This window comes from Pan paniscus, chromosome 23 (assembly GCF_029289425.2).
Source record: "Pan paniscus chromosome 23, NHGRI_mPanPan1-v2.0_pri, whole genome shotgun sequence".
Classification (NCBI taxonomy): Eukaryota; Metazoa; Chordata; class Mammalia; order Primates; family Hominidae; genus Pan; species Pan paniscus.
The window spans coordinates 42,476,544-42,496,698 of NC_085927.1; the positions used below are offsets into that span (position 1 = coordinate 42,476,544).

The 20,155-nt window shown below is 46.0% G+C and overlaps 1 protein-coding gene across 10 annotated transcripts in view; it reads right to left on the bottom strand.

The window, feature by feature from the left end:
• The window catches only part of SYN3 (synapsin III), a 566,272-nt gene that overhangs the window by 40,876 nt on the left and 505,241 nt on the right, over window positions 1-20,155 (bottom strand). For all 10 annotated transcript variants that reach the window (XM_057301025.2, XM_034948980.3, XM_057301026.2 and 7 more), the window contains exon 8: window positions 2,313-2,455. In XM_057301025.2, the coding sequence (XP_057157008.1) occupies window positions 2,313-2,455 (143 nt within the window). The remainder of the gene's footprint in view (window positions 1-2,312; window positions 2,456-20,155) is intronic.

A 20,155-nucleotide genomic window follows, 5' to 3' on the forward strand; every position in this document is an offset into this window, starting at 1 on the left:
GGAGCTACAGGTGAACCATTCTGAGACTGGGCACATACACTGAGATGGAACCAAAAAAGTGGACAGATGGTGGATGGGGGAGCCCGATTTTTCTCTGTTGGAGCGGGAAGTTATAGATTAGCAATCAGGAAAGGCTAAAATGAACGAAGTGGTACTGGATGAAAGTCAGGGACATCCATAGGACTCTGTTTAGCTTCATAGGGATGTGGATGGGAACATATAGAAAAAATTATGGATATATGTGTATACACGGGTAAGGATACACACATGTACTTCCTTACTGTGTCTGCTAGGACTTAGAAAGAATGACAGCCCAGTAGCGACAAGCACAAAGGCCCGAGTGCAGGGCAAGGAGTGGGCCAGAGAGGGGGTTGAATGGCCGGGGAAATTCTACACTGAAGTCTGACATGAACCCCCTCCTTTGGAGATGGGCCAGCCCAAGGTCCAGGAAACTCGGTAAGTAATGACAAAGTGGAGCTGTCAGGCCAGGGAGGCTCAGCAGAAAAATGCTGCAATGAGGTAATCCTCAAGAAAAAAAAAAAAACTGGGACAAGGTGTCGTCAATGTCAAGTGGAAGCTCAAACAATGAAGAGAGGAGGGAAATGATATCATGGCTGAAGGCAGGGGCCTCAGGAACGCACTGGAATGGGCCATAACTCAGAGGGGGCAGGGAGGAGGTGATTTTATCACCCCGAGGCCATCTGAGAGCAGTGGCAGGTCTGGCTTGCCTCACAGGAGGAAGAGGTTGATTAGTGGAATAGGGCAGTTACTCCTCAAGAATGAGCTCCATCCCTTTCCTGGGAATACTTCCTTCTAGGGCAACTGCCTGCACCTCCTCCAGTTTCACAAGCAATGACAGGGCTCAGTAGTTGCAACAGAGACGATATAGCCCGTCAAGCCTAAAATTACCACCTGGCCCTCTACAGAAAAAGTTTGCTGAGCCTTGGTCTAGGCAATCCAGGTAGTGCTAAAGCAACCACAGGCAATCCATAAATGGGCGTGCATGGCTGTGATCAACAGAACTGTATTTAGAGACAGGTGGCAGCTGGATTCGGCCTGTGGTTGTGGTTTGCCAACCCTAGCTTAAAGCACAAGCTACCCACACAGAAGCCTGCGGATGGAGGGACTTTCCAGCTGTCCAGGGCTAACCCTTGCAGTCCTCAGATATGGAGCCCTGCACACAGTCAGTGCCCCATAAATGCTTGGCAACCACGCAACGATTGGCCCTCTGGGGTCTCATCATTTCAAGTGGAACTAACAATAACATTCCAGAGTGAAAGATAGAGAGGGCTTGGAGCAAAGACCTCTCCCAAGAACGAGACAGTCTGCCTATTCCAGAAGTCCCCATTCATCCTTATAACCATAGCCCCATGTAATCCGTGCTTTGTTGAACCACCTCTAGGGTGAAGGCGGGCTGCTTTTCTCTGCCTGGCATTCTTTCCTCTTCCTCTAGATTCAGCACCTCTATTTCCACTGGGCAATGGCTCTGCCCACACTGCCTGCCTTCTTATAAAGTTTTCTGCTTTTCTCTAATCAATAAAATGCGATCAAAGTTGGACTAATCAGTACTTTTTCCACGGAATCACCATCTTGAGTTAAGCCTTGAAAATGACTAGGGCAGATTCACTTACCAGTAGGGATGCCATGAAAATTGTTTATTATTATTTCTGGCTGCCCACCTTCCTGGGGCTACTCTGTATCTGAATGTTTCTGAAATTGATAATTGAGTTGGGAGATATTTTTGTTTGCTTTTTTAAAGTTTCTGATAACCCATGGTTTTCTAGTAAATTCCCTTTAAAAACCCATTAAGTTAATGAGATGTGGTTTCTGTTGCTTGCAGGCAGAGAAATCTGGTGTAACCTCCTAATTGGTCTTATTGGCTTCAGAGAAACCGTTCTGCACCTCCCAGCCTCATGGTCACCTTTTTATAAACACAGATCAGACCCTTTGCTCAGAAGAGAAGAGAAAAATACTCCAAAACCCTCAGCAAGGTATTCAAAGCCCTCCTTGATTTGTCCCCAAATTTTTCTCTCAAAGACATATATCCTGTGTGTATGTGCAGTTCCCTAGACATGCCAAGCACCTTTCTTGCTCTGGAGGAAACAGCCCTTGCTTGGGTAGACAGATCTCTGCCCAGGGATAAGCAGTGACTGGACATCAGCCCCTCAGCCACACTGGACAGAGAAGAAGGGCAGTAAGGAGACAGGAAGGAGGATAATGATGCACCCTTGGGTGCAGGAGACAGCAGCTGGACATGTACCTCTGGGCTGCCTTCCTCCCACACTCCCCCAGCCCCTGCCCCAGAGACTCACATGTAAGCCTTGTAGTTGGATCCAATTTTCTGGACGCGGATGTCGTACTTGGAGTCGATGAAGGCCTCGGTGGTGGCGTAGGTTTTGGCCATGGCGACCACGCTGGTGATGTCCTGGAAGTCAAGCTGGTTTTCCACTTTGATCTGTGTGGGAGGACGAGGGGGATGAGTGCCACCCACCCCACGTTCACTGAGCCCACCCTATGCCAGGAACAAGTGCTCTGTCTACAGACACGAATTCCCTTCAGAAGGTCACCTGCTGGCAGGGGAGACAGACACGGGAAGCAAATCATTCCACCACACACTGCGCGAGCTGCAGAGAGGAAGGGAGTGATTCTGCTTGGGTGGTTAAGAAAGCTTTACAGAGGAGGTGAGCTCTGAACTGGGTTTGGAAGGATGAACACGTTTCAGATGGATGAGGTAGGTAGTGGGGCCATCCTCCAGAGATGCACGAGGAACCCACAGCGGGGGAAAGGGCAGGTGGCACAGACTCGCTGATGGGGGATGCGGCACGGGCCATGGGGGAACAGACTGTAGAGGGCCACAGTCTCTGGGAAGGAGCTAGGATTTTTAGCCTGAATTTTCTGGAAAGCCACTGGAAGAGGGAGTGGAGTTTAAACAAGGAAATGGTGTAGTTTGCATTTTAGCAAAATCACTGAAGCAGTTGTGTAGAGGATGGAATGGAGGGGTGTGATATGAGACACAGAGGGGCCATTAGGAAGAAGGGAGCGTGCATGTGTGCATGGTGTGTATGTGTAGGGAGCGTGCATGCTGGTGAGTGTTGTGGAGTTTGTGGGAGATGTCTGTGTGTGGTGTGTTTGCATATTTGCTGTATGATATGTGTGGTATGTTCTTTGTGTGTTCATATGTGTGTGTGTATAGTGTGTGATATATGTGTGTGTGGTGAGTTTGCTGTGTGTGCTGTGAGTTGTACATGTGGTGTGTAGTATGCGGTGCTTCTGTGTGTGTGTGTAGTGTGTGATATGTGTGTGGTGTGTGTTGTACATGTGGTATATAGTATGCGGTGCTTCTGTTTGTGTGTATGTGTGTGTGTGTGCGCACACAGGCACACACTGGAGAGGCCAGCTTTGCTAGGCCAGAGGCTGGGAGAGAAACTCACACTGTTGACTAGACTGAGCCAGGAACACACAGAGGTGTCCTGGGCTTGGGGAGAGGTCCCAGGAGAGCTTCCAAGGCCAAGCACAGAGGACGAGGCCAAGGCTCTATGATAGTGATCTTAAGACAGAACAGAGGCTGACTCCCAGCGGCTGTGGACAGCTGGGCCAGCTGCTCCCTCCCACTGGCCACGGGAGCCCTGCTTGTCCAGAAGCGGCTCCCCACTTCCCTGTCACCCTCACCCCGACAGCAGAGGAGTTCTGATGCTGGGTCAGAGACGGGCAGAGCCCTGTGGAGTGGCCGGGCACTGGGCGGTCCACGTGGGGTTGGTCTCGGCCACACCCCATCTCACGTCCTTCCGATCTTCCTCTCAGCCCTTTTCTGCCTGCCCTTTGTGGCTCAGCTTTGCCTTGGCAACTCTGTCCCTCCCACAAGAATGCCCACTCACATTTCCACCAGCGTTGATGCTTATGCAGAGTCTTTACAGCTCTCCGTGGGGCCCAAACAGGATTGTAAGCAGGTAGGCAGGCTGGGCACTGTTGTGGTCACTTAACAGATAAGGAAACTGAGATTTCTTGACTTGCTCAAGGTTATAAAGCAGCTGAGCCCAGAGCTAGGCTTGAAACTCTGGACTCCGAAGGCACAGCTTTTCCTTGAACCATCTCAGGGGTCTGTAAGTAGGTGCCTGCCTGTTCTACCACAACGGACCTAAACAGCAACAGGAGAGAGGCTGGAAAAGCCATCTCTCTTCTTGGTTCTCTGAGTGATGACTCCAGGTCTCAATTTGCAGAGAAAATAAAGGTGACCAGGCAAGAGCTCCCTATTTTCCAGCCCTTTTCAAACTCAGCTCCCCACTTCTTCCTCCCAGCTGCAGTGGCGGTGGTGGGCCTCCCTCCTTTGTTCTGGGCCTTCTAAGCCCTTGGTTTTAGCTGGGTACCTGGCCTCCTCAGCCAGAGATTACTTTGCTCCAGTCTGTCGTGCGGGTAGATGTGCCTGAGTCTCCAAGCTCTGGCCAGTGAAACCTGGGTAGCCGTGATATTAGCAACCTCTGGGTGGTGCCCTGAAGATGAAAATAATCTTCCCCATCCTTTTTCCTTCTTTGCTCTGGCAGGGAATGTGAACATGATGGTATGAGCAGCAGCCCCCATCTTGGGCCATGAGATGGAAGCTGCATGTTGAGGATGGCTGAGTATAAAGATGGAAGGACCTGGGTCACTAGCACTGTGAAGCTCCCTTTCTGAGACAGGGTCTCAATATGTTACTCAAGCTGAGTGCTGTGGCATGATCATGGCTCACTGCAGCCTTGACTTCCTGAGCTCAAGCAATTCTCCTGCCTCAGCCGGCCGAGTAGCCGGGACTACAGGCGTGCACCACCATGCCCGGCTAATTTTTGATTATTTGTAGAGACAGGGCCTCACTATGTTGACCAGGCTGGTCTCAAACTCCTTGGTTCAAGCGATCTTTCCGCCTCGGCCTTCCAACGTGCTGGGATTACACACTTGAGCCACTGCACCTGGCCCCTATTATATGAGTCTTTGTTAAAGCAGCCAAATGACATTTCTGCTCATTATTTTTACTCTCTTGCTTTTCATTGATTCTTTATTCTTTGGATTAACGTGATCAAGGATCCACCATTCTCCTCAACATGTTCCTGCTTTTCAGAACCTCAGTTACGTACCACTGTCTATCTCTACATCTTCATTCCCCACTTGCCCCTCAACCCACTTTCTTTAGGTTTCACTCCCTACCATTCTCCTGAGACTGATTTGGCCAAGGTCCCTTTTGGTCCCCTCTTTGGCAAATCCCATAGAATGCCTCTGGTCCTTGCCCTGCGTTGACCCTCTGTAGCACCTGAAATTAGTGAACTTTGGGAAATATGATTTCTGTACCACTGTTTTCCCAGTTCTCACCCTTCTTTCTGGCAACTTCTTCACAGTCTATGTTGCCACCTCTTCCTCCAACGCCCCTTTGATGATCCTGGGGTTTCATCTCAGCCAGTATTCAGGGTCAGGTGGAGAGAATCGGAATTGCCAAAATGAAAGAATCGGGTGAGCGTTTGCAGGGACGGCTTGTTTAACTCACATTTCTGTCCTTGGTGGCCTTGGAAAGAACCAGAATTTCTTTGGCACCTTGGTTTCCTAGACAGCCCTGAGCACAGAGTGGGCTACCTCGGAGGTGTCTAGCTGTCCGCAGCATCATTTTCCTGCTTTACAGTCATGATGCACCCTGATATGGGGGGCATGTGTCCATCCAGGGTACACTTTACACTCTCTCCTCTCCCTGGCATCTTCATACCGCTGTGTGGCCACATTTTGGCCAACAAGATGTGAGCAGAAGAGGTGTATGAACTTCCAGGCTGTGCCGTTAAAGGGCAGGGGAGGGCTTTGTACTCCTTGCTTCTCTCCCCTTGCTGGCTGGAGTGTGGACCATCTTTGACAGTGTAGCTGAGGGCAACACACCAGGGATGGATGATCGGTAAGATGGAAGAAGTCCATGGTCATGAAACCATGGTAGTTCCAGGCCAGCCCTGGGCTGCTTTTGTGCAGAGCAGAGAAAGAAAGTCCTAGTTTGTTTATGCCTTTGTAAGTCTTTGTTATGGCAGCTGAAATTTATCCCAATTATTATACAAGCCCTAAGTAAATTTTTGTGGAATACATCATGCATTCTTTCACAGAGTAGACAAAGAGAGCAAAGGGAGAAAGCACAGACATAGTGGTTTAATGCAGGAGTGGGCAGCCGCCCTCTGGGAACCCTTCTCTTCTGTCTTCGTTTGAGTGGTTGTGCACTGGGGTCCCATTCTGTTGTCTCCAACAGTGAGCATGGAACCCAGGTCTCTCTCTCTCTCTTTTTTTTTGAGACAGTCTCACTTACTCTGTTGCCCAGGCTGGAGTGCAATGGTGCAATCTTGGCTCACTACAACCTCTGCCTCCTGGATTCAAGCGATTCTCTTGCTTCAGCCTCTCAAGTAGCTGGGACTACAGGTGTGCGCCACCATGCTTGGCTAATTTTTGTATTTTTAGTAGAGACGGGGTTTCACCATATTGGCCAGGCTGGTCTTGAGCTCCTGACCTCAAGTGATCCACCCACCTCAGCCTCCTAAAGTGTTGGGATTACAGGCGTGAGCCCGGGTCTCTTATACACAGGCATTTCAAAGCTTCAGGAGAGGCCCTGGCCAAATGTTCCTTTTTATTTTATTTTCCATTTCTATTTATTTATTTTTTTAAAGAGACGGGGTCTCACTCTGTCACCCAGGCTGGAGTGCAGTTGTGCAATCATGACTCACTGCAGCCTTGAACTTCTGGGCTCAAGCATTCCTCCCACCTCAGCCACTTGAGTAGTTGGGACTACAGGCATCACTACATCCAGCTGATTTTATGTTCTTTTTCGTTACAGAGGGTCTCCCACATTGTATGACACCTGGGCAATAAAAAACGGATTCTACCCCTGGAACCACCATTTCTGTCTCCCCATTAGACTGTGAGCTTCTTGAGGACAGAGTGTTGTCCCCAGCTGTTGCACTGGTGCCAAGCAGATTGTACATGCTCTACACAAGTTTGCTGGATTGAATTTAAGAAGGTTGGATCAAGACCTGCTTATAATTTGGGAGGGGGGCAAGAAACTAGAAGGAAAAACAAGAGAGTTCCAAAAAAAGGCAAAGAAACTGTTTCAAGGAAACTTGTCTTTTATAAGGTGGATATTTCCATGCATTCTTGGGTAGGTGCTACGCTCTCTGAGGGTTACTGCCTGCCTCACAAGTTCTTGAGAACCGGAAGAATTCCAGGATTCTGGCGAAGGGGGCAGGTGGTCTGGAGCCTCGGTGGGTGGGTGCTGGAGGGGACTCTGGGATGGTCCTCAGGCCAGAGAGGGTAGTTGGGGTGAGAGGGCACTGGGGACACAGCCCTGAGGATGGTGAAATGGCTGCTAGCCTGGGCAGGGAGTCTTGGCACTCCGCTTTATTTACTGGCTGGAAATCCCTCCAAGGGTTCACAAAGACAAGCTGAAAACAGGAAGCCCTCAATGAGCTGTGATTCAAGATTACCCATTTGCTGCCCCAGGGGCTATGATGGGGCCACTGTGAACGCTCCAAAACAGACCCACCCACACCCTTGCCTCCCTCGCCCCTCTTCTCCCTTCTCTTATCTCCTCTCTCCTTCTCTCTCTCCTTTCTCTTGCGTCCTTGCCTTCTCACTCTCTCCTCCCTCCCTTTTCTCCCCTTTCCTCTCTCTAACACTCCTTGCCTTCTCTCTTACTCTGTTTTGTTTTTTTGTTGTTGTTGAGACAGAGTCTCGCTCTGTCACCTAAGCTGGAGCGCAGTGGCACAATCAGGGCTCACTGCAACCTCTGCCTCCCAGGTTCAAGCAATCCTCCACCTTAGCCTCTTGAGTGGCTGGGACTACGGGCGCATGACATCACGCCTGGCTGTTTTTTCTTTGTCGTATTTTTTGTAGAAATGAAATTTCCCCATGTTGCCCAGGCTGGTCTTGAACTCCTAGGTTCAGGTGATCCTCCCACCTTGGCCTCCCAAAGTGCTGGGATTACAGGCATGGGTCACCATGCCCGGCCACTCTTCCTTTTGCTTTTAATGTCATCTGTTTCCCTCTTGCACCTCTTTCCTCCTTGATTTTTCCTTGTTGCTTACTTCTTCTCTTATCTTTCTCCAGCCTCTCCCTTCCACCTCCTTCTCTGTCTCCTTCAGTTTTCCTGACCTCTTTTCAATGTTGGCATTCTTCTTCTCCTTCTCATTTCTTCTTCATTCCTTCCTCTCTGTCTTTCCTGCCTCCTTCCCCTCATGGTCTCCCCATTCAGGTTCTCACACTCTTCTCCTCTCTTGCTTTCTGAATTGCTTTACCCTCTTGTGTGCACACATGTGTGTATGTGAGTGTGCATGCATGCATGTATGCTCTGTCCTGAGGCTGAGCAAGGAGGGAGAGTGGAAAGAGAGGCAGAGAAAGTGGAGAGAGGAGTCAGGATGCAATTCCAAATCTTCTGAATGGGTTTTGGCTCAGAGGTCTCCTGTTCCAAATTTCAAAATCCAACCCGGGATGGGAAAGTCATCTACATACTTAGTAGACTGTCTGCTATTTGCCTGAATATCTCCAATAGCAGGGAGCTTACTATCAGGCAGGGCAGCTCAATCCCTTTTAGGAAACCTCTAACCTGTTCTGGTGTATATCACACCAGGAATGAATGAATGGCCCTCGTTATTCTATGGAGTAAGTCTTAGCCCTCTGCCTTGTGTCTGCACTTCATCCACTTGAAGAGAGCCACCCAGGTGTGCACAAGTCATTCTTTCCTTAACCCATTCCTAATACGAGCTGCTTCCCGGCCCTTCACCATCATGAAATGCCCACATTTGACAACCTCTTAAACTACATAATACCCAGAATTACACAACAGACCCCAGGTGTGGTTTCACTAAACTACATAATACCCAGAATTACACAACAGACCCCAGGTGTGGTTTCACCAGCAGAGATCAGATAAGACTGTCCCCTCCCTCTATCCAGAATCCACCTGGCATATTCCTGCCTCAGGGCCTTTGCACTTGCTGTTCTGAGCCTGCATGGGGTTTCACCATGTTGGCCAGGATGGTCTTGAACTCCTGAGTTCAAGCCATCTGCCCACCTTGACCTGGCAAAGTGCTGGGATTACAGGCTGAGCCGTGATGCCTGACCTCAGGTTATTTTATTTTATTATTTATTATTATTTTTTTGAGACGGAATCTTGCTCTGTCGCCAGGCTGGAGTGCAGTGGCACGATCTCAGCTCACTGCAACCTCTGCCTCCTGGGTTCAAGCGATTCTCCTGCCTCAGCCTCCTGAGTAGCTAGGACTACAGGTGCCCACCACCATGCCCGGCTAATTTTTTGTATTTTTAGTAGAGACATGGTTTCACCATGTTAGCCAGGAGGGTCTCGATCTCCTGATCTTGTGATCCGCCCGCCTCGGCCTCCCAAAGTGCTGGGATTACAGGCGTGAGCCACCGTGCCTGGCCTAAAATATTTATATTTTTATGCCACCTGTTCTAGAAAGAATTTATGGCAAATTTCAAAGATATATAACATACAACATGAGACGTAATTAAAAGCCGGGTGATAGTAATTCCACTATTAAAAATCCATCCTAAAGATATAATGGAAGACGCATGAAATGGTATGCATGCAAGGCTGTTTATTGCAGCACTACGTGTAAAAGAAAGTTTTCTGTCAACAATTGGGCCATGTTCTATGATCTCAGAGGTTTATAGCTCCACCTTAAGCCTTGAGGACAGGATGAAGTTAGATGAGACCCTGAAGACAGGGGTGGGCGGCCTAGAGCTGTGGATGGAGCTGGAGGGATGTTGGGATGGTCCTCTGGCCAGAGGAGGCATTTGGGATAAGAAGGTATGTCGGGCGGACTGCCACCGGGATGGTGCATTGACTGCTGACCCACATGCTCCTCAGCAGGGGACAGCTGCATCCATGGTGCTCCATGCACACAATCAAATGCTTTGCAGTCAGGAGAAGGCAATGAGGAGGATCTACATAATGCTATGGCATGAAAAAAATAGGGTGCAGAATAATGAGGATAACATGCAAGCTTTTTTTTTTGTTTGAGACAGAGTCTCCCTCTGTCACCCAGGCTGGAATGCAGTGGCATGATCATGGCTTACTGTAACTTCAACCTCCTGGGCTCAAGCAATCCTCCTGCCGCAGCCTCCCCAGTAGCTGAGACTACAGGCATGTGCCACCACATCTGGCTAATTTTTAATTTTTTATAGAGACAGGATCTCACCATGTTGCCCAGGCTGGTCTTAAACTGCTGGGCTCAAGCAATTCTCCGGCCTTGGCTTCCCAAAGTGCTGGGATTACAGGCATTAGTCACCATGACCAGCCAACATGCAAACTTTTATCAAGAATTTTTTTGTGGACAATGCACATATTTGATTAAAAAATACAGGCTGGGTGCGCAGGCTCACGCCTGTAATCCCAGCATTTTGAGAGGCCAAAGTAGGTGGATCACTTGAGGGCAGGAGTTTGAGACCAGCCCGGCCAGCATAGTGAAACTCAGTCTCTAGTAAAAATACAAAAATTAGCCAGGCATGGTTGTGTGCACCTGTACTTGGAAGGCTGAGGGAAGAGAATTGCTTGAACCCAGGAGGCGGAGGTTGCAGTGAGCTGAGATTGCACCGTTGTACTCCAGCCTGGGCAACAGAGCGAGACTCTGTCTCAAAAAAAAAAAAAAAAATGCAATGAAGGAATGAACCAAAACCAAATGAGAATGTTATCTATAGAGGGAAGGGAAGCGGGAGGTGACGGGGATGGAGGCTAGTCCTCACTGTATATATCTTGTTTTTACAATTTTGGCTTTGGAATCAAGCAAAAATGGTTATTAATTATAAAACAAAATAAATCAACTGGAGAAAGAATTTCCTAAAAACAGAAAACAAAATAAAGTTAGTCTAACAATATATCAAGCTAGTGGCTTAAACTTACAGAGAAGAATTATTTCAAGTGACTTTGTAACAGAAGGCTGAGCACGTGGATCTCTGTGATATTCCATTTCTTAGATGAATAAATTCTTACTATTACTTATAACCCACAGTATTATAATATACTTATTTGACTGTCCTTCACACTACAATTTATTTCTTAACAGCCTGATCAGTAATTGGCACATGGTAGATGTTCTATAATTTGTTTAACCACATTAAAAAAAAAAAAAGCTCAACACAACAGTAACTATATATCCCTAGCAGAAAATATCCAAAAGATTTTTTAAAACTGCTAAGAAATACAAAATTTTATTCAACTTGTTAGTAATAATAATGGTATTGCTATTTTAAACCATTATAATAGTAATAATGCTATTAGGACCCAAGATTTTTAAATATAAGAGAAAAGAGATATAATTTTAAAATAAAATAAATAAGTGTTGTAATCTAAGATTTGAATTCAAAATATCAGGATGAATTTATGATGTATTTTTCTCTTAAAAACATATATGCATTTTTCCCTGTGTCTGCCAAAAAGGCCTAGAAATGGCAAAAAAAAAAAAAAAAGAATAAACATATTTAGCACCCAGATTGTGGTCTCTAAAACCCATTATGTTATTGAAAGGCTTCCATGGCTTCTTGGGGAAATGACTGATTCCAGGTTTGGGCAGAAAATGTACAAGATGAGTTCAAAACATCTTATCATGCTAGTAAAAGGAAAGCTACCATGTCAAGAAGACACATAAATCAACTCAAAAGGGCTCCCATTAGCCAAAGATGGGATAACTTGAGTATCAGAAAGAATAGTGACTTCAATAGATTGAAATACATCAAATTGTTAATAACCAATGACAAAAAGGTCATTGGTCATGTTTGGAGGGTGCTAAGACACTATCACACTATTCCAAAATAAATGGGTAAATAACAGTGATGAAGAAACGTTCTCTTTGATGATTTCTAGCTACTAAATGCAAAAGAAATAGAATTAGGACATCACCCTTCTGCAGCCCCTAATGCAATAACAGATTGAGGCAATGCTGATCAATGCCAAGGCCACTGGGGAAAGGCTGTTGGGAAACGTGATAATGTGTGGATCAGGCAGACGATACCTGAGCTCAAGGACCACTCTTGACATCTCGACAGAGAGACTTGTCAGTCAGATGTGATGCAAGATAATGGCCCCTACCCCCACCCTGCACCAGTGAAGTATTCTTGCCAGAATCCAGAACCTGATTCAGATAAAAATCTCTGCATTTAATTACTAGTTTACAGGAAATGCAGGTGATAGAGGAACAACATGGAGCTGCCATTGGCCAAATTAGCATGTAGGAAATTCTACAGGAAAAATGGCCTCCCCCCACCAACAAATAGATGACAAGGAATAAAAAAAAACAGAGGAGAGTGAACTGTTATAGATCATAAGAGGCTTATGTCATACTAACCATATGAAAATGAAGGACTTGTCTGCATACAATGGAACACATCAATTAACAGGAGGCTATTGAACACTGATGATATACTAGATGATATTAAAGAATTATTATTATGTTTTTAGGTCTTTGGCTACATTAGAGACAAAAAAAAGAAGCTTTTGTGTGTTAGAAATATTCACTGAAATATTTATGGGTGAAACGACTTGATATCTGACATTTGCTTTAAAATATTCCAGTGATCTACAGAGACAGGAAGCAGAGGAGCAATTGCCAAGGACTTGGGGGAGAGGAATGGGTAGTCACTGCTAATTGATGTGGGATAATGAAAATGTGCTACAATTATACGGCGGTGATGGTTCCACCTTGTAGATATTCCAAAAACACTGAAGGCCAGGTGCGGTGGCTCACGCCTGTAATCCCAGCACTTTGGGAGGCCGAGGTGGGTGGATCACGAGGTTAAGAGTTGAGACCAGCCTGGCCAACACGGTGAAACCCTGCCTCTACTAAAGACAAAAATTAGCTGAGCGTGGTGGCGGGCGCCTGTAATCCCAGCTACTTGGGAGGTTGAGGCGGAAGAATCGCTTGAACCCGGGAGGCGGAGGTTGCAGTGGAGCAAGATCGCGCCACTGCACTCCAGCCCGGGTGACAGAGTGAGACTCCATCTCAAAACAAAAACAAAAACAAAAACAAAAAAAAACTGAAAACACTTTAGAAGGGTGAATTTTATAGCATGAGAATTAGATCTGAAAAAAGTATCCAGAGGTGTTTGAGAGGAAGATTGGAGATGTAGATAAAATAAAATTGAGCATCAGTGGATAATGGTTGAAGTTGAGTCAAAGGTTTTCCTTTTTTTTTCTTTTTCTTTTTTTTTTAGTGTGAGGCTAAAGGTACATGGGGTTCCAGTTTACCATTTTCTCTTCTTTTGTATATATTTGAAACTTTTAGGTTAAAAACAAGCAGGACTAAAGGAGAAAAACAAAGATGAGGACATAAAATTGTACTTAGACTGGGGTTAACAGTGGTTATGTCTGGATATAGATGTGGCCCCTTTTTTGTGTGTCTGTTGAAGAAAAGAAACTTTGATCAGTAACATGACTCAGTCTCCCTAAGAGGAAAAAGCACTAGGTGCCTAAGAGATTTACAACCCATTCTTGCAATAAAATCATATGATTTTTCTCCTGAGCTCCTCCTATAGAGGACACTGTGATATGTAACAAATGTAAGCCTCAACAATGCTCTCTGATGATTGGCTGTTTCCCATAATGTCACTTAGTTAGGCTTCTGTCTTACTCTACTGGAGCTACTATCACAAAATACCAGAGACTAGGCGGCTTAAACAGCAGACATTTATTTCCCACAGTTCTGGAGACTGGGAAGTCCTAGATCAAGGTGCTGGCATGGTCAGGTTCTGGTGAGGGCTCTCTGCCTGGCTTGCAGATTGCTGCCTTCTGGCTGCGTCCTCATGTGCCGCAGAGAGAGAGTGAGCAAGCTCTCTGGTATCTCTTCTTATAAGGACCCTCATCCCATCATGAGGGCCCCACCATCGTGACCTCATCTAAACCTAATTACCTCCCATACATCCCATCTCCAAATCCCATCACTTTGGGGATTAAGCCTCCAACATATGGGCTTTACCGGGGACACAATTCAGTCCAGAGCATCTCATGTCCTCATGTCCTCTCCTTAAAGCATGATTCAAAGAAAGCAGTTTGCAGATGGCCAATAAATGCAATGCAGTGATCATTTTGATCCATTTTAAAATAAAGCTTATTAATTACTTGAAAAAATTATATACAGACATGGCAAAAAAGGTAAAAGATATAAAAAGGAAATCTGGAAAAAAAATAATTCTAAACCTCAAGCCTCCTGGTGATAAGATTTCTTTGTACTTGTCTGGAAATATTCTATAAATATAATAATGTAAGGTGATAGAAATGGGTCTCATTCTGTCTCAGTCTGAAATGAATCAAGAAGACAAAGTTGCTAGTTCCCAAAGTGTGCTATAAGAGACTGCTATAGTCAAGACCTAGCAGACTCACCCATGTTTATATAACAAGGTTAGGTTGCTGGAGATTAGGGAAGTTTTTTGAAGGGAAGTTTTTTGAAATGGTGGTTTCTTTGGAAAATGTTGTGTCAGCCTACTCTGGCCTTTTGGTAGATAGGTCTGGTAAGAGAGTCTATGGGACACCCAGTGAGGTGGGGCCTGGTGAACTGGTGCTGATCCCTAGGGCATCTGTAGGTGAGCATCCCAGCCTTTGGGGTTGGCCCACATCCCAGAGTTTATCCAGGCTCAGAATGCAAATGCTTCCTGTGGACTACAGTTGGGCTGTATGGGAGAAAGGCTGGCTTTGAGCCACTTAAAAATCTTACATGGGGGAGCAGCAGCTGAAGGAGAGACATTGCCACCTCCACTGCCACCACCACGGTCCACACCATCACCATCCCTCACTGGACCATCGCCATCATCTCCTTTGAAAATTCCCCTTGCCCAGGCCAAATGTCAGGCTGATTTCCTCAAAATCTCCAGAGGTACCAGTGTCTGTTGAAGCTCTGCAGGCAGATGTGTGCAGCCCAGGTTGGAGAGATGGTGTCTGGCCATCTCTTTTTTGCATTCAGCCAAACTTGGTCCTGCCTCAGTGACTTTGCACTTGCTGTTCCTGCTGCTTGGAACAATTTTCCTGAATATTGTCCGTGGCTGGTTGCTTCAGGTTTCAGCCCAGATGGTCCCTCAATACGGGCTTTTTCCAAGTACCTGATATAAAGTGGCCACTCTTCCCTGTCTGCTCTGGGAAGTCTCGACTGAAATCCCCTGGTTTATTATCATTTTTGTTACCACCTTCACCTCTCTGAAATTACTTGTCTGTTAATATATTTACTGCCTTTCTCCTCCACTAAAATGTAAGCTCATAAGACTAGGAACCTTCAGTGTCTTGCTAGGGAGGCAATTTACCAGCATGTTTAAAAATGCAAGCTCTCTGTCCTTAGGCATCCTTAGTCACCTGCTCTGTAACCGTCCTTCCCGCCAAACTATTCACCCCGCCACTCCGGCTCGTACCCCTGCTTTCTTTAAAATAGCCAATCGGAATTAGCTTAGACTGTGTGGGCCAACCCTAGCCAATAGGGGAAAGACACAGCAGTAAGAACTAGCTGCATTAGGAATAAGACCCCCTTCCCCTCCCTTGTCCGGTGTGCTCTCGCCATTGCTGCATCTGCGAGACACACCCTTCTATAGAAGTAAAATTGCCTTGCTGACAAAAAAAATGCAAGCTCAAATCCCAACTCCATCACTTATTCACTGCATGCCCTTGGGTAAGTTACTTAACCTCTCTGTGTCTCACTTTCCTCATCAACGAAATGTGGATAACTTGAACACTGGATTGCTGTTGAGCATTCAATGAGATACTACATGTAAGTGCACTAAAAGAGCACCTGGCTCATCACAAATGCTCAATAAATGTTATAACTATCATTATTATTCCTTTTTATACCCCTAGCACCCAGCATAAGGCCTGGCACATAGTAGGTCCTCCATAAATAATTGCTGAAAGAATGAATGAAGAGGCCAGTCATGAGAACTGTGGTGGGAAGAGAGTCTAGGCCGAGGAAAAAAGGAGGTGCAATAGCCCTGAGGTTGATGCTGAAACTCACAAGCTGTAACAGAAAACTGGGTCTTGACATCCTCTTACGAAAGCTGAAGGCTAATAGGGAATAATGCTTGAAGAGGGGGCATCCCATCTCCCCTGAGAGAGGAACACAAGGAGTGAGGCCAAGATCCTTCCCAGAAAGTGATTTGGAATCAATCCTGATACAGAAACACATGAGCAACTGAAGCTTATTGCCCTATTTCAATCACCCAGAAAACATTTAAGGCAACCATGACCAGTTGCTCACCCTGTTGAGTTTCTCTCCAGCAAGCCTCCATAGAAGTCCCAGCTTGGAGCATGCTCCCTCCTGGTGTGATGGCCGGGACATACTGGTTTTTTTAAAGTAAAGATAACTGCATGAGGTAATTTACTGAACCAGGTTATTTACAAATCAGTGAAAAGTCAGGAGGATGCGTACCAAAAATAATCACCATAGGTTCAGAACAGTCACTCTGTGGCCTTTCTTTCTGGCAAAAATTAGCTGGCAGGGCCAACTGGATGTTCAGGCCACTCCTAGTTGGAGATAATAAAACCATAACCCGGGCACACAAATGGATGCTTGTTTTCCTGTTTTTATAACAGGAAGGCATGCATCCAGCTCATTCCAAAGTGGTATCAGCTCATTAAGAAACTAGTCGGATGGGGTCAAGGGGGATAAACTAAATCTCTGTTTTACCTCCCAGGAAATTCTTCACCAGCCTGCATGTCCCAGACTCTCAAGACAGGATTAAGTACAAGTTCTGTGTGACTAATATTAATACCAGGTCATGCTCACAGAGTGTAGCTCAGAATCAATTCCCAAGCTCATCAAAGGCTTAGAAGAAGCAACGGGGACTTGCAAAAACCCTAAAGCAGAGGTTCCCAAGCCTTCTTGGTTTATGGTGCCCATCTCAAGAATTTTTTCATGGCATTCTTAAGGCCAAAGAAGTACTAAGCAGATTCATGTATTAAGTAGTTAGAGCGAAATAGCTTATTAAGTGTTTACATCCTAACAATTTAGTAACCATTTGAAAAAAAGTACGGAATGTTTTTATTTCATTCCTAAATAACTACAATTACTTACTAATGGGATGTATGTGCTTATTGGGCAGTGCACAAATTCCTGAACCTTAGAATCAGAGTGGACACCATTACCCTCATTTCCTCTCCCACGTGATTTTCACATGGTACTTAGTTTTTGGCACAACCACCACCAAAAACTCAGCTTCACAAAGATGCAACATCACTGAAGGAAACATATGATCCAATCTAGAAACGAAACTACTTCGGCCATTAATTTACATGGCGTCTGACAGACGCTGAGAATTGCAATGTTTCCTTTGAAAATTAAAAATATACTGTGCTACCCCCATGAGTCTGTGGCGCTCCAGGACTTCTCAGTGTCGAGTTTGGGAACTGGAGCCCTAATGTGATGACTTTTGGAGTTCTCCTCTAACAGTAAATAACAGAAGTCTCTGGTGTTATATCCCAGGGAAAAAAGCCTCACTGCTCCTCATGTAAAACATAGGTCTGAGAAACCTATGGGGTGGGCTGGGGGGAGGAGGTATATCCATATACCCAATGACCCAATGACCCAATCTATAGTTTTCTTGTTTTTTTTTTTGTTTTTTTGTAGAGATGGGGTCTTGCTGTGTTGCCCAGGCTGGTCTCGAATTCCTGGCCTCGAATGGTCCTCCTGCCTTGACCTCCTAAAGTATTGGGATTACAGGTGTGAGTCACTGCACCCAGCCTAGTCAATCTATACTTTAAAAAAGTCCACACTTTAGGAAAATTAAAAGGATATCACACTTTTTAAGATGGTATAGACTCTGTTCAAGACAGATGCATCAGGACAATGTTCTTAATGCATACAAAGGTGGGTTAGTTAGTGAGAGTAAGCTCGCTATTTAGAATAGTCCTTAAACATATCTGAAAAGAAAATGTTGCTCAAACGGTGTATTAAAAAGATTATTAAGGTACCATTCCTATCATGAAGGCATTCACAGTCCATGGGAGAGGCAGATACATGAACAGATAATTCTATAGAGGGTGACCAACACCACAAAGGGCATGCGGCTGAGGGGCCCTGATTCACAAGGGGAAGGGGGATGGGTGCAGAAGTCTTCCCCAGTGAGGGGATGGAGTCCACCTGAATTCTCTTTGTAATGATTATGGAGATTAACCTGCAAAATAACAATTCACAGTGGGTGTTGGCATGGGGCTTTATCTCATTTTCACACTCATTCTTTCAAGACATCTTTCCTGCTTTTTACTGGGCATTAACTATGTGCCAGCAACCGTACTGCACAGTTTACATGTATTATCTCAGTTAATCTTCAAAACAACTGGATGAGCCTCTGGCCATGACGTATCCAGACAAGCCCTGTCTCTGTAAACAACTATAAAACTGGAAATAATTTATGAGCCAACTGTTTCTAGGCAGCAGAAATAGGCAATGCAAGGCTGTGATCCTAAGAAGAGGGGAATTGGGAGGGGAGCCTCGTGTTCACCATGTGCCTTTCCCAGCCTCGTCACATGCCACTCTGCCCTTGCCCGTGACACTCCAACTTACTGGTCTGGCACTTCCTAAACAACCCAAACTCTTTCCTGCCTTTGGGCTTTTGCATCTGCTGTTCTCTGCCCCCAGAAAGTTCTTCTCCATTGTTCTGTGCCTGGCTGGCTTGTTGTCACTTTTCATATGTTTTGTGTAAGTGTCACCAGGTCAGAAGTTTTTTCTCTGATAGTTCTACTGTGTTTTTCTCTCTTTTAACAATCTCTTCTTCTCACCAAGAAGTACCAAGTTGAGTTTGTAACTGTGTATTTATTTGCTCGCTTTTGCATTGTCTGCCTATTCCACTAGACTATGACTTCTCTACCCAGGGCTTAGCACAGCACCTAGCACATAGTAGGTGCTTAATAAATAGCTGTTGAATGAAAAAAAGAAAGAAGGATTAGATTGGCCCCTCTCCTTCCTGGAGCAAGTGAGGGAATGAGGAGTTAGGAGGAAAATTAGGAGAAAGGTAATTCCTCCTTCCTCTTTACAATGTTACTGAAGCTCAGAAACCCTGTAGGATATAGCTGAGAAGGCTTTGTGAAGGATTAAGGACATGAAGACAGTGTATGTCCACTCAGTACAGCCTCTTGGCAATCTTGGGAGGGAGATGTTGTTCCTCCCATTTCAGGGATGAGGCTCAGAGATGCGAAGAACTTGCCTGAAAGCACCCAGCTAGTAAGTGGAGGAATGAGGATGTGAATCTGGGCCTGGAGAATTCAGAACCCCATGATCTGTCCATGATCTTGCCCTGGTTTGAATGCAGAGGATGGAGGCAACTTTTCCCTTTTCCTATCTTTTCTCTTTCCTATCTTTTCCCTTCCCCACTTCCCCTCATCTGGGTCTTCTGCAAGCTCCAGTGACAGATGGGCTTGAGCTGGCAAAGTGCAGGTTTTGAGAGTGCCATGGGGCAGGTGCCTAGTCTCTTCCTGGAAGGACCCAGGAGGGCAAGCTGTACCAGTCAAACTCTATTGCCAAGGTATCCCCCACTGGAATCATGGCCCCGATGACTCAACCCAAGGGCCCCTTAGCCAAGGCAGACTGTACCAGGGGACCCTAACATGGCCGGGGCTCTGGGCTGACTCACAGGGCAGGCTGCCACCACCTGAGTCACCCGCCCCACCTCTGACTGGAGAGAAGAGGCTGGGGAGGCTGGGGTGGGGCACTGGTCTGGGACCATGTGACTCAGCCTGTGAATAAATAATGATGACAGTGATTGTAATAACAAAAATGATGGACAGTGACAGCTGCCTCTAACGAGTGCTTTCTATGTGCTGGGTGCTATTCTATGCACTATATACAGTATTCATTTAGTCTTCATAACAATCCTATGAGGTAAGTACTACTATTCCCATTTCATACATGAACAACTGCGGCCCAGCAAGGTTATGTCATTGGCTGCAGGACTCACAGCTGGAACAGAAAAGCTGAGATTTCAACTACGTCCGTCTGACTCTAAAGCCCAGACATTCATTCAGTTAATATTTATTGAGCCCCTACTACAAGCCAGACACTGTTGTAGACACCAAGGAGACAATGGCAGGGTTGGGTGGGAAGATAAACAAATAGATATATGACATATTAGGTGGAGATGAGAGATGAGTGCTACTGTTAGAGTAGCTAGTCAGGCAGACATGAGGAGGGCCAAG